This window comes from Oncorhynchus gorbuscha, linkage group LG26, assembly GCF_021184085.1.
Source record: "Oncorhynchus gorbuscha isolate QuinsamMale2020 ecotype Even-year linkage group LG26, OgorEven_v1.0, whole genome shotgun sequence".
Lineage (NCBI taxonomy): Eukaryota > Metazoa > Chordata > Actinopteri > Salmoniformes > Salmonidae > Oncorhynchus > Oncorhynchus gorbuscha.
The window spans coordinates 29,559,426-29,573,225 of NC_060198.1; the positions used below are offsets into that span (position 1 = coordinate 29,559,426).

The window sequence follows — 13,800 nt, forward strand, 5'->3', positions numbered from 1 at the left end:
AAAAGGAGGTTTCTGGGGGCGATAAAATAGCTTCAAGGTATAATGTACAGACAAAGGTATGGTAGGATGTGAATACAGTGGAGGTAAACCTAGGTATTGAGTGATGATGAGAAAGATATTGTCTCTAGAAACCTCATTGAAACCAGGAGATGTCATCGCATGTGTGGGTGGTGGAACTAATAGGTTGGATAAGGTATAGTGAGCAGGACTAGAGGCTCTACAGTGAAATAAGCCAATAAACACTAACCAGAACAGCAATGGACAAGGCATATTGACATTAAGGAGAGGCATGCTTAGTCGAGTGATCAAAAGGGTCCAGTGAGTAGTGAGGTTGGTTAGGGTCACGGCGATTCAGACAGCTACCCGGGCCATCGGTAGCAAGCTAGCATAGGATGGAGGTGTTTCCGTCGGTAGGATTAGTGGGGTTCCGTGTGGTAGGGGGAATAAATCCAATTCGCAAAAAAACCCAATAGATATAGTATAGTGGCCCAAGAAAAAATAATTAAGTAACAAAAAAAGAGGTGCATACTTTACTAAAGAGAACACTGCATTCGCACATACTTTAGAAATGTAATATAAACACAGTGGAATGGGATACATTTGTCAGCAACATTTACACATCCAGTATTTAGGTTTTGGCTCAGTGGGAATTAATTTGACTGATTCACAGGCATATGTTCACTGGCAACAAAGGGTTTGTAAATCTACAAAGACCTGGGGATTTCTTGGCACTGAATATGAACAAGGGTAGCTGGAATCAGTAGGAATTCTGCAGTATTTCTCCAGGGATGTTTCAGGTAGACAACATGTGGTAATGCTCTTTGATACAGTATGAATGAGTCCGAGGTCAGTAGTCGGTCTTAAAGCTTTTCTACCTCCTCTAACGTGTGATCGATGATCAAGTCATGACCATGAAACTTGAAGTAGCCAAAGAACTTCTTTTGAAGCATCAGTGGAAACCACAGAATATCGTCAACCCACATTTGACCAAATGGTATCTTGTCCGAGTCGAACCACTGCAGCCTCATCTCTATAAGAGAAAAGGTATAAGTTAGTGAACTTCGTCAGACATCAGTCTAAAATGTCCATAAAAAGGAATGTAGTATAGGGCAGCAGTTTTTTCAAGGAAAACTATGGGGTCTATGATTATAGCCTATTGGGCTGAGTTTATCCTGGTCACAAACCAGGCCCTAAATAGAATGCATGAGATTGAGAATGAATACCATCTGACTCTGTTGGCTCCCCGTTGTAGTTGTCAGCTCGGAAAACATGCACATCAAGCAGCTGTTTCTCCGATGAATTCAAATGTTATTTCCAATCTTATCAAGTGCATCCACTGTGAGGCCACTTTCCTCCTGCAGTTCTCTGGAAGAAACAAACCGTTTGTAAGTAGAGAGAAAGCAGCAGGATAGTGTGTCGCTTTCAGACCAGAGTAGGAAAAAAAAATAGATAGTAGGCCTCAGATAACAGACAATAATCAGACCATGCCTACTGTAACATCACAATGTGACATTCATGGGGGTATGTAGTATCAGATGCTGCCCAGTGCTGAAATCTGTTAACATGATTTTACATGCAAATTGTTAAGCCAAACTGTAGAGAAACCTTTCAAGACATCGACAGAGGACTGCAAACAATCTCACCGCCTGGCAGCCTCTTCAATAGTCTCCCCAGGTTGGACATTGCCACCAAACCCATTCCACTTCCCTGCTCCGAACCATCTCTTCTTCATGCCCAGCAGCACCCGTCCAGGCTGCACCACCAGCACCAGGGTCAGCAGCTTGTTGGTAAACATTGTACCTGTAATATACATAATCGGTGTGTAATAATCAGTAGACCACAATCCATGGATGACCTCACTCTCTTGGTTGCATCGAAGCTACAGTATCTCTAGAGATGATACATTGCAGATTATTGAGAAGCATTCTGTAAAGTTATTTTCTGACAAAACACTATTGTAAAAGTTCTGGTATGCAAGACATCACAGCAGTGCACAGCAGCAAACTTGAACTAGTAGCCTTGTATTGCATTCTTCAAGTAGACTAGAAGTAAAACTCCATGCAAGTAATGCAAGTAACTTGCCTTTATAGCAACTTTTAGGTTGTCAATCTAGTCCTAAATGGTTTTCATAGATTAGAGTTATCCAGAATGAATAACGAATTTCTCCAGTTTCGCGTTGACAGTGGCAAGGCCTGCCATGTGATCGTATTCAATGTGTCGGGCACTGACCTGTAACATTCGACATGGGTAAAGGATCAAATTGGTCGTTTTAGTTAAAGATCTGTGAAAATGTGTTACCCTCAAATATTGTCGACTGGAAACAGAAGTATAATGCCAAACCATTAAAAAAAGCCATAGCTGGTGATAGCAGTTGCTGTAGTATTACGGTAACATATTTAATTACGCATCCTCATATAATTTAACATGTTTGAAAACAAAATAATTGCCACGCGTTAGAACTTCTCCACAACAAGTAGATCTGCGCAGATTATGTGCATTATTGACGTTCTCGGACAGATTAATTAGTTGCGATCAATTTAGCTCGCACAGCGCGCCGGGTTGGCGGATCACGTATGATTCTAATGTCGACCTGCAGGACTACTGGGAGGCCTAAATTGCGGAGTCGGTTGTCTTTGACTAAATCGAGCGTGTCCAACACATTCACGTGATCAGGAAGTGCAACTACAAATTCGAACGAAATGCTGTCTGCCAGCAGCATTAGCACAGATTAGAACATCTTTGCCATTACATTTAGCTTAATAATGTGGTACTCAGTGTTACAAAAATCATATCTACATACATCTGTACATGTCCTAAAAAAGGCTGCGCATAATCTGAAAGGAAAGAGTACTGCCGATCAGCGTTGGATAGTTCGGCAGCTTAATGACCCCTTTGTGAAGGCTGCCCATGTGCAGAACTACCGGTGTAGAAGCGCCTTCAAACTGCTGGAGATTGATGACAAATACAAACTTTTAAAACCCGGATTCAATGTAATAGATTGTGGTGCTGCACCGGGTGCTTGGAGCCAGATAGCTGTTCACAGGGTCAACTCAACTGGGGCTAGTGAGTACGTCTTGTATTTACCCAACTGGCAGATTAGCACATGACATGCTGTTATAATTAATCGACCAGCCAGGCCAAATATATATTTTCATGCATCTGACGTTGTTCTGACTGCCATGTTTATTTACATTTATTTATCTAACCTTTATTTTGTCAGGGAGTCATACTGAGACCGAGGTCTCTTTTAGAGATGAGCCCTGAAAATACGCGCAATAGAAATAAAACAAATGCAAGCGGAAAGAACGACATGGTCATAACAAAACAAACCCATTCATCAGTAATACGGTCCTCAGTCAGCTTTCCGAATTGCCCTAGAGGCACCAGAACATCACATTTAAGAACATTTTGAAGAATGTTACACAAATAAGGTGCAAGAAAGGTAAATCGGCATTTAGTTAACTTTTAGTTACTTTCCCTGAGATCGGGTGTGGTAACTCCTATGTCTAAAGTTTAGTCAAGATGTTAGGTACAGTGGGACTTTTTGTAAAAGGGCTTTATAAATGAAAACATAGCAATGTGACATCAAAGAGGGACAACCAACTTTCTGATAGAGAATGAAGTGATGAGTCCTAAAATTGTCGCCGGTAATAAAGCATAGTACGCTAAATTAAACTGTATCTAATGCCTTTAATGAAGTGGCAGCTGCGTTCATATAGATGTCGCCATAGTCTAAGACCGATAGGAACGTCAACTGAATAATCTGCTTTCTACTATTTAGCGAGAGGCAGGACCCATTTCTATAGAAGAAGCCCGTTATATTTCTATAGAAGAAGCTTCTTACCAACTCATCAATATGCTTTTTAAAGACAGTTTTCATATGGACAAGATCAATGTGAACACCATCCCAAGGACATATGCTTAAACCATAAGTTATTTTTATGTGCTCTAGAGAACAACATGTACTTAGTTTTACCTGCATTCAGTAGGCTACTAATTTCATTGCTGCCCGCACCTGCCCACCCGTCCAGCATCACTACTCTGGACAGTTCTGACTTAGAATATGTGGACAACTACAAATACCTAGGTGTCTGGTTAGACTGTAAACTCTCCATCCAGACTCACTTTAAACATCTCCAATCCAAAATTAAATCTAGAATTGGCTTCCTATTTCGCAACAAAGCATCCTTTACTCATGCTGCCAAACATACCCTTGTAAAACTGACCATCTTACCGATCCTCGACTTCGGCGATGTCATTTACAAAATAGCCTCCAACACTCTACTCAACAAATTGGATGCAGTCTATCACAGTGCCATCCGTTTTGTCACTAAAGCCCCATATACTACCCACTACTGTGACCTGTACGCCCTCGTTGGCTGGCCCTTGCTTCATACTCGTCGCCAAACCCACATCTACAAGTCTCTGCTAGGTAAAGCCCCATCTTATCTCAGCTCTCTGGTCACCATAGCAGCACCCACCCGTAGCACACGCTCCAGCAGGTATATCTCACTGGTCACCCCCAAAGCCAATTCTTCCTTTGGCCGCCTCTTCCTTCCAGTTCTCTGCTGCCAATGACTGGAATGAACTGCAAAAATCACTGAAGCTGGAGACTCTCTGGCTCCCTCACTAGCTTTAAGCACCAGTTGTCAGAGCTGCTCACATATCACTGCACCTGTACATGGCTCATCTGTAAATAGCCCATCCAATCTACCTAATCCCCATACTGTATTTATTTATTTATCTTTGCACCCCAGTATCTCTACTTGCACATTCTACCATTCCAGTGTTTAATCGCCACCATGGCCTATTTATTGCCTTACCTCTCTTATCCTACCTAATTTGCACATGCCATATTTTCTACTGTATTATTAATTGTATGTTTATTTATTCCATGTGTAACTCTGTGGTGTTGTATGTGTCAAACTGCTTTGCTTCATCTTGGCCAGGTCGCTGTTGCAAATGAGAACTTGTTCTCAACTAGCCTACCTGGTTAAAACAATACTTTTTTACAGACAAGTCGATATTGTTAATGTAAAAAGTACAGGACCAGAATCGACCCCTGTGGGACACCTTTCATAGTATCCAGGAAACCTGATTTAACACCATCAGTAGATACACATTGAGTTCAATCTGTTAAGTCATTTTTAAACCATTTACATTCAGCCTGGTCTAGACCAATTGAGGAAAGCCTCTGAATTAGCAGTGAATTATAAACAGTATCAAAAGGTCAATGTAGAGAGCAGCTCAATGTTGTCTTTTATCCATACAGTTAACCACACCATTTATAACTAGAGATGCAGCAGAGATAGTGCTATGAACTGGTCTAAAACCTGACTGATGCACATTTAGAATACATTTCAAGGATTCTTAGCTGAGAATTAATCAAGGATTGTAATATTTTTGCTAGGCAAGAAAGTTTTTAGAAATGGGCTGATAATTATTTAGGTCACAAGGGTCACCACCTTGGTGAAGGGGGGAGTACAAGGGCTGCCTTCCAAACCTTGGGGATAGCAGCAGATATAATCATCAGGTTAAACAAATGGGTTAATGATTTAGCATTCAGGGGGCAGAGAGCTGCAGCAAAAATATATCAAGCATATCAGCCCAATCTTTGGCAAGGCATCTTTTAAAATGTAAAACAAAGATTCACTAGGGGTGCGTTCATAAATTCATTCTGGATTGCCAGACAGAGCTCAGACTGCGTTCTGGGCGTTCATAAATTCATTCTGGATTGCCAGACAGAGCTCAGACTGCGCTCTGGGCATTCATAAATTAATTCTGGATTGCCAGACAGAGCTCAGACTGCGCTCTGGGCATTCATAAATTAATTCTGGATTGCCAGACAGAGCTCAGACTGCGCTCTGGGCGTTCATAAATTAATTCTCTGGGCGTTCATAAATTAATTCTGGATTGCCAGACAGAGCTCAGACTGTGCTCTGGGTGTTCATAAATTAATTCTGGATTGCCAGACAGAGCTCAGACTGAGCTCTGGGCGTTCATAAATTAATTCTGGATTGCCAGACAGAGCTCAGACTGCGCTCTGGGCGTTCATAAATTCAGAGCGTTGTCCGCTTGTAAATTCTGAGCATTCGGAGTGCACACTGGACGCTCTGGCTGAGGAGTAGGGTTGATCCGAGTGTTCTGACCTCACAACAGCAGTCAAGCACCCAAGCTCACTGGTCAAGTTAGCTAGCAGGCTAGCTACTTCCAGGCATAAATGAAAGAACCTCACTCTGACCATTTTTCTCGCCCTAGCAGAGCTGGTTATTCAGAGGGTTGGTGACTGTAACTGTGCTGCTGGCAGCAATTTTAAATACAACTTTTGCTGAGGTTTACTAACACCTGCCATATTTAACGGGTGTTGAGTGTTTGAAAATTCATCAGTTATTCTGTGCTCAAGTGTGCTCTGAAATTGAGACAAGTGTGCTCTGAAATTGCAGTAGATCCAAAATATGTGGAGATAGAGGCTAAATCAGAGTAGAACATGTCATTTAAAAACCCTCAAGGAGAAAATGTTTTAATGTTCTTAATTAAACACCGATTAGTATTTTGCTGTTTTGTATCTCTAACACATACTATGGAACAATTTTCACAGGGCTCATACGCAAATACTAAAATATATATTTTCGGGGTTATTAGTGAGAATTCAATTAATCAATGAGGAGTTTTTACAGGGTTTTTAACATTTAGTCGTGTGGGTTTTGAGATCAATCGAGTCCGATTTTAATTTATGCATATGTTCTTAAATTGATTTGAGGCCGGGGATAGCCAATCCAGATTAAAATCTCCTAAAATGACCAACTCCGAGGACAAAAACGGTGTTAAACTCTCAGATCTAACACCAATAACATCCGCCATGGAAGCGGTAAATCCCAGAAACAAATAAGTATTCTGGTTTATGGGCACATCTACTACCAGGAGCTAAAATGTATTGGGAATATAAATATTTAAAGATTGTGACACCATGAAATTAGATTTGACATATATGGCCACTCCTCCCCCTTTCTGTAGTCTGACACATCTCAATACATTATAATCATTTACTTCAATGTCTTTATCAGATACAGAACCATTTAACCATGTTTCCGAGAGAACCAGAATGTCAGGACACGAGTCCTGCACCCAAATGTTAATTGTGTCCATTTAAAAAAAAGAAAAAGAAATCATACATCCCACAATTAGGTGCATCAACCCAAGACCCTTGGGGTTTAAAGGGAGGGCGTATTCAGCTCAGTCCCATAAGAGCTAACAGGCACAGGGTCATCTGCAGCTATTTGTTGAGTGAGCTGAGACTTAGCCACGGTCTCTGGCCAACCCACATGAGAGCAGAGTAGAAAGCATTTGACGGACTCCATTTGTTGGCAGAGCTCAGTCCACCCTGATGAAGCTCCCGCCAAAGGAGGCAGCTGCCAATGCTCCATTCTGGGTGTGCACAGGAGGCCTTGGTGTGGCTCCTCTTGCAGGGCTGGAGCTGCTATGGGGGATAGGAGTGTCCCAGACCTGTCCCGGGGATGGGAGTAGGGAGTGTAACCAAAACTAGCCTGGGAGGGAGGTTGTGGGGGAATTGAGGAGGGTGGTATGGAGGACAGTGTGGCTGATTATGTGAATGATACATGGTGTGGACTGCATCATGTGGTGCACTACCCTCAACAGTGTTTTGCTAGACCCTAGGGTAGTGGTCGGTGCAGTGTAGTGCTGAGTTCAGGTGGGCCTGGTCTGGTAGAGCTGTGCTGTATTGGGACAGGTCTGGTAGAGCTGTGATGGGTCTGGTTGAGCTGTGCTGAGGCGGGCCTGGTCTGGTACTATGGGAGGGAGATTGAAGAGGGTGGTGTGGAGGGCAGTGTGGCCGGCGATGCTCCAAACGCTGCATGGGGCCTCTTTGACTGTGTACGACTTGGGCATAGCTCAGTGTATCTGTATGCAGTTCCTTGGAGAGAAGTGGTAGAGGGTGGTGTTTGCGAAGGCAGTGTTGCTGGCTGTTCTCCAATCTCTGTGAGGTGCCAACAGATGCAGGTCTAATGGAACGTCTGACGTTGGGCCTTAGCACACTGTCCTGAGAGAGGCTGGCATTTACCCTCTGGATGGTGGCAGGATGGAAATCCCTCCTCTGGAGCAGGGTATATCTTACTATAGTCACGAAGGGGAAGATGGTGGAGGCCCTTTCTATCACTCAATGACCTGTGTGATGTGGTCACCCCCTCCTGTTGGACACACAGGTCATTGGTCCCTGTGTAAATAATGATATGGCTGGGGGAGACAAGCTGGGCCACAGTCATTATCTCCAAAGCTCTCTCTGTTGTGGGGCACCATAACTTTGACACGTCTTTATTTGGGAATTTTCTTTTCTCATATAAATTTTCCATTTGAGTCCATGATTAATATAATGTCTGGTTTTTCGTCAGGTCTGTGGAGGATGGCAGGAGTGATTGGAGAATTACAGGCTGTGAGTTTGGGATGGAGTGGTCAGTTGGGTTGGTGGGTTCTGATTCAGCTGTTGTCCTGGTTTTTGTCGGACTCTTTGTAGAGTGGATGGTTGTGGCTGAGAAATTCCTACCTTAGCTCATGTAGCTCCTTCTTCAGGTCGTGCATGTGGCTGGTGTTGACTGTGCTGGACAGTTCCTCTCTAAGTCTACACACTTCCATCCTGAGAGCCTGGTTTTCCTCCTCAACATTATTCATTGCACACTGCGGCTCCCAAACCTCATCCCGATGGTGAAGCACCAGGCTGATCTCCTCTAGAAGATGCTGTGGTACTGCTGGTGTCACGCGTCAGAGATTCATGCTCAGGGCTGTGTCTGCTGCAGGCGAGGGAGGAACAGCGACACTGGGGACTACATACTAGGGCACAGAGGGAGTGGAGGCTGTTGTCGGTAGTGACAGTGGAGAGGTTTTAAGTTTAGCAACAAGAGGGTTTTATTTGGTCGAAGTAGTGGACAAATTGATCCAAACTGGCCACCGAACCTTGAACCGTCTCAGTACCGTTATAGTAAATATGAATGTTACTTTTGGGGGTGGAATCAATGTACAGTTGCCTCATTGTTCTCTTTTCTGACATTTTAAGTTCATTGCTGGTCTTGTGGAGAGCTGTGTGACAAGCATTCGGATCATCTGTAGAACATCAGTGAAATTAATTGTCAAGGCTCGACAGTGTCATCCAATCTCTTTTTAGCACAAGAAGCTGTGAAAACGAGTTATGACAGTAGTTCCACACTTCATGACCTCTTGCATGTTTTGTTTCTTCCAGATGGAGAATTCCCCCGTGGCACTGTGGTTGGAATTGACCTTCTGCGTATAGCACCTCTAGATGGAGCTCACTTCCTGTCCAATCATGACATCACCGACCCAGTCACACATGCCAAGCTGCTTGAACTTCTCCCTGGTGCCCAGGCTCATGTCATCATGAGTGATATGGCACCCAATGCCAGTGGTTTCAAGGAGATGGACCATGAAAAACTCATCACAGTGTCATTGTCATTGATTGACTTGGCTGCGAAGGTGTTGCAGACCGGTGGCTCTCTCATTTGTAAGTATTGGGACGGGGCATTGGCGCACCAGCTTCAGCAGAAGCTTTCAGCTGTGTTCCGTGACGTCAGGACAGTCAAACCAAAAGCCAGCCGAAAGGAGTCGTCCGAGTTGTTTTTCCTTGCCCGGTCGTACAGAGAAAATAAAATAGTGTGACTGTATATTTGAATGCGTGTCGTAAGCTTTGTTCACCTGCAAAGAACGGCTTGAGGTGCTAAAGCACTTGAGGAGCCCCTCTATTTCTCCTTCCTGAATGTACTTTTTGTTTTTAAAAAATCTATAGTGTGCTGTGATATCTTTACCCAACTCATTAAAATCGATGGATATTCTACAATGATTAACATTAGTCAACATCTACAATTCTTGAAACCTTCCTTAAAATATTTTAGACATACTTTATAAGTACTCGTCACATCCATGCCACATCTGTAAATCCAACAAGACATTTGGATCAAGCATGCTTCATTCATTTCTCACTCGAGCTGAAATATTTAGCCTACCAGAAGATGGCATCCTTGAGGTATCAATAAGCTGTGCATTTGCAGGCCAACAATTTCTCCGTTACTGGCTGTTTTCATCTTTGTCCACAGACAAGGTGATATCAACATCTACGGGCCAGAATGTATTGTATGTATCAAGCCCTTGTCATCAGAGCCACCGTGTTCCTCAAGTAAATTTCTGTGCACGTCAGAACTATTATTTTTCCTTTGTCAGGCATGTCTGAAGTAGTACAAAGTACATTTGGTATTTGTGAGATAATAAGTATTCCAGTTTGCCATTCGTAATGCTTATAATCTGTTTTGCCAGCCATGTAGTAACATGTAATCATTCTCTCATTTAGGGCTTATAAAGGGAAAACAGGCTGGATGAAAGAGCCACGGACAGCATGACTAATGAAATGGCTGATGCCACTGAAGCCGTGCATTATAAATAGTGTTGGTCTTCGCTCTCAGAGAGCGGGGATGTGCTCTTCAATACATCATCAGGCTGGCATTTGAATGCTCTGCTTGAAATGATGTGGTTTTGAATAATTTTTGCCAAGTGGACTGCCACTGATTGAGATTTCCCTCTGATACAGAGCTAAATACCTTGGGATGAAGGCCCACAGTAGTGTTGATTTGGCACTATTTACTTTGCCTGTTTGTCTCTCTTGTCACTGACTACTTTCTGTAATTATGTGGCTCTCCGGGTTTGAAAGTACTCTGCTGATTTGACCAGGAACAAAGAAACGAATGTATCAGAACTGTGCAATAGACTGAGAACACAATGAAATGTGATGGGGAAAGGAGAAACGGATACAAATCTTTCTTAGAATAGAGAATATGATGAAAATAACCTCACCATAAAGAAGCACATGGAAGGTTTCATATATTTGATACCATACATTGGTGGAGGGGCCCTGTCTCCATGACGCTATTATAAACCTTCATACAATTAGCCAGTGAGCTGTGACTTTCAAGCCATGGATACCTCCCTGTTATCTCCTCAGTTATATAAGTGATCGGCAGCTAGATTGTAAAGGGTTCATTGTTGGCGTGTTGAGTTCCACATGACTTGTGTTACACAGCACATAGAATGAATAGTAATGTGGACATCTGAGCCTGCACAAAAATATTAGGTATGTGCGTGACAAATCAACCTCATTTTAAACGTTGTCTACGTGGTATCGACCACTGAACTCTACATTGAATTATGTTTTTCAAATGCCTCAACTTTTCACAAATCATTGAAGACCAAAGAAACAAATATTGCCCAGTTAAATGTCTTGGAACCGACTGAATGAGCAAGGCATTTCTATTCAATACTCCTTTAACCTCACTGCCATAAATGGGACTAGCACCGGCTATACAAGTTCCACCATAGAGTGGTTTGGAGCCAGTCACCTTTACCATCAAGCATTGTGTGTAGGTAGGAGGGGGACATAATAGATTACGTTGCACACTGTGTGAGCTGATATGCTTTCCAGATTTCTTTCCACCGCCATGGTAACCTCAAGTTCGATTTGTTATTGCTGCTGACGCAGAGGTCATTGTGGTACGATTAACCACAGCACGTGTGAAGGTTTCACCTGCTCCAGCAGGAGAGTGTGCAAGGAACTTCTGAAGTAAACTAGACATGTTTAGAGCTGAAAGGTAGAGGCCTAACACAATCGTGAATAAATGCATTGTTTTGGCATTCCGTGTTCCAATATTGGTGCATTGCCTTGGTAAGAAGATCCAGATCTTTCTCCTAGTCTCCATGTAGTTTAGGCTACCTTGTGTCTAATCATTTCCCCTCCCACTCTTGTCTTTGAAGAGTCCTCAATTTCAAGCTTCAGGGACATTCTGCGTTTCACTAGTTTCTGTAATGTAGTGTAAATGAAGTGCCTGGAGTTTCACCAGAGCGCTGATAGGGTTCTGGTAAATTGACCTGGCCAGGGTATCCTGGAATGACATTGACCTCATCCCGTCAGTAGAGGATGCCTGGTTGTTCTTTAAAAGTGCCTTCCTCACCACAAGCATGCTCCATTCCAAAAATGTAGAACCAGGAATAGATATAGCCCTTGGTTCACTCCAGACCTGTCTTCCCTTGACCAGCACAAAAACATCCAGTGGTGTTCTGCATTAGCATCGAATAGCCCCTGTGATATGCAACTTTTCAGGGATGTTAGGAACCAATATACACAGGCAGTTAGGAAAGCTAAGGCTAGCTTTTTTCAAACAGAAATTTGCATCCTGTAGTACAAACTCAAAAAAGTTGGGGGACACTGTAAAGTCCATGGAGAATAAGAGCACCTCCTCCGAACTGCCGACTGCACTGAGGCTAGGAAACACTGTCACTACCGATAAATCCACAATAATTGAGAATTTCAATAAGTATTTTTCTACGGCTGGCCATGCTTTCCACCTGGCTACCCCTACCCTGGTCAACAGCCCTGCGCTCCCCACAGCAACTCGTCCAAACCTCCCCCACTTCTCCTTCACCCAAATCCAGATAGCTGATGTTCTGAAAGAGCTGCAAAATCTGGACCCTCTACAAATCAACCGGGCTAGACAATCTGGACCCTCTCTTTCTAAAATTATCTGCTGAAATTGTTGCAACCCCTATTACTAGCCTGTTCAACCTCTCTTTCGTATCATCTGAGATTCCAATAGATTGGAAAGCTGCCGCGGTCATCCCCCTCTTCAAAGTGGGAGACACTCTAGACCCAAACTGCTACAGACCTATATTTACATTTACATTTAAGTCATTTAGCAGACGCTCTTATCCAGAGCGACTTACAAATTGGTGCATTCACCTTATGACATCCAGTGGAACAGCCACTTTACAATAGTGCATCTAAATCTATTAAGGGGGGGGGGGGGTGAGAAGGATTACTTTATCCTATCCTAGGTATTCCTTAGAGGTGGGGTTTCAGGTGTCTCCGGAAGGTGGTGATTGACTCCGGTGTCGTGAGGGAGTTTGTTCCACCATTGGGGGGGCCAGAGCAGCGAACAGTTTTGACTGGGCTGAGCGGGAACTGTACTTCCTCAGTGGTAGGGAGGCGAGCAGGCCAGAGGTGGATGAACGCAGTGCCCTTGTTTGGGTGTAGGGCCTGATCAGAGCCTGGAGGTACTGAGGTGCCGTTCCCCTCACAGCTCCGTAGGCAAGCACCATGGTCTTGTAGCGGATGCGAGCTTCAACTGGAAGCCAGTGGAGAGAGCGGAGGAGCGGGGTGACGTGAGAGAACTTGGGAAGGTTGAACACCAGACGGGCTGCGGCGTTCTGGATGAGTTGTAGGGGTTTAATGGCACAGGCAGGGAGCCCAGCCAACAGCGAGTTGCAGTAATCCAGACGGGAGATGACAAGTGCCTGGATTAGGACCTGTGCCGCTTCCTGTGTGAGGCAGGGTCGTACTCTGCGGATGTTGTAGAGCATGAACCTACAGGAACGGGCCACCGCCTTGATGTTAGTTGAGAACGACAGGGTGTTGTCCAGGATCACGCCAAGGTTCTTAGCGCTCTGGGAGGAGGACACAATGGAGTTGTCAACCGTGATGGCGAGATCATGGAACGGGCAGTCCTTCCCCGGGAGGAAGAGCAGCTCCGTCTTGCCGAGGTTCAGCTTGAGGTGGTGATCCGTCATCCACACTGATATGTCTGCCAGACATGCAGAGATGCGATTCGCCACCTGGTCATCAGAAGGGGGAAAGGAGAAGATTAATTGTGTGTCGTCTGCATAGCAATGATAGGAGAGACCATGTGAGGTTATGACAGAGCCAAGTGACTTGGTGTATAGCGAGAATAGGAGAGGGCC

The 13,800-nt window shown here is 44.0% G+C and overlaps 2 protein-coding genes across 2 annotated transcripts; one reads left to right on the forward strand and one right to left on the reverse strand.

Annotated features, from left to right (window-relative positions):
• Positions 1 to 496: 496 nt before the first annotated feature.
• LOC124015060 (oxidized purine nucleoside triphosphate hydrolase-like) lies at positions 497 to 1,795 on the reverse strand. Its single transcript, XM_046329970.1, is given in 5 exon segments — positions 497 to 1,030; positions 1,224 to 1,288; positions 1,290 to 1,313; positions 1,315 to 1,365; positions 1,644 to 1,795. Coding segments are annotated over 5 exon segments (462 nt in total). The 3' UTR covers positions 497 to 860.
• Positions 1,796 to 2,653: 858 nt separating this feature from the next.
• On the forward strand, positions 2,654 to 9,868 carry LOC124015770 (rRNA methyltransferase 2, mitochondrial-like). Its single transcript, XM_046331232.1, has 2 exons — positions 2,654 to 3,063; positions 9,248 to 9,868. The coding sequence occupies exons 1-2, from the start codon at positions 2,763 to 2,765 to the stop codon at positions 9,679 to 9,681; spliced, it is 735 nt and encodes a 244-aa protein (XP_046187188.1). The 5' UTR covers positions 2,654 to 2,762; the 3' UTR covers positions 9,682 to 9,868.
• Positions 9,869 to 13,800: the final 3,932 nt, after the last annotated feature.

What these genes read in the sequence shown, in the direction of transcription:
- LOC124015770 (XM_046331232.1), top strand. Translation starts at nt 2,763, where the DNA reads ATGTGGTACTCAGTGTTACAAAAATCATATCTACATACATCTGTACAT. An exon ending in GGTCAACTCAACTGGGGCTA is followed by an intron (nt 3,064 to 9,247) that starts GTGAGTACGTCT and finishes TGTTTCTTCCAG; the next exon opens with ATGGAGAATTCCCCCGTGGC.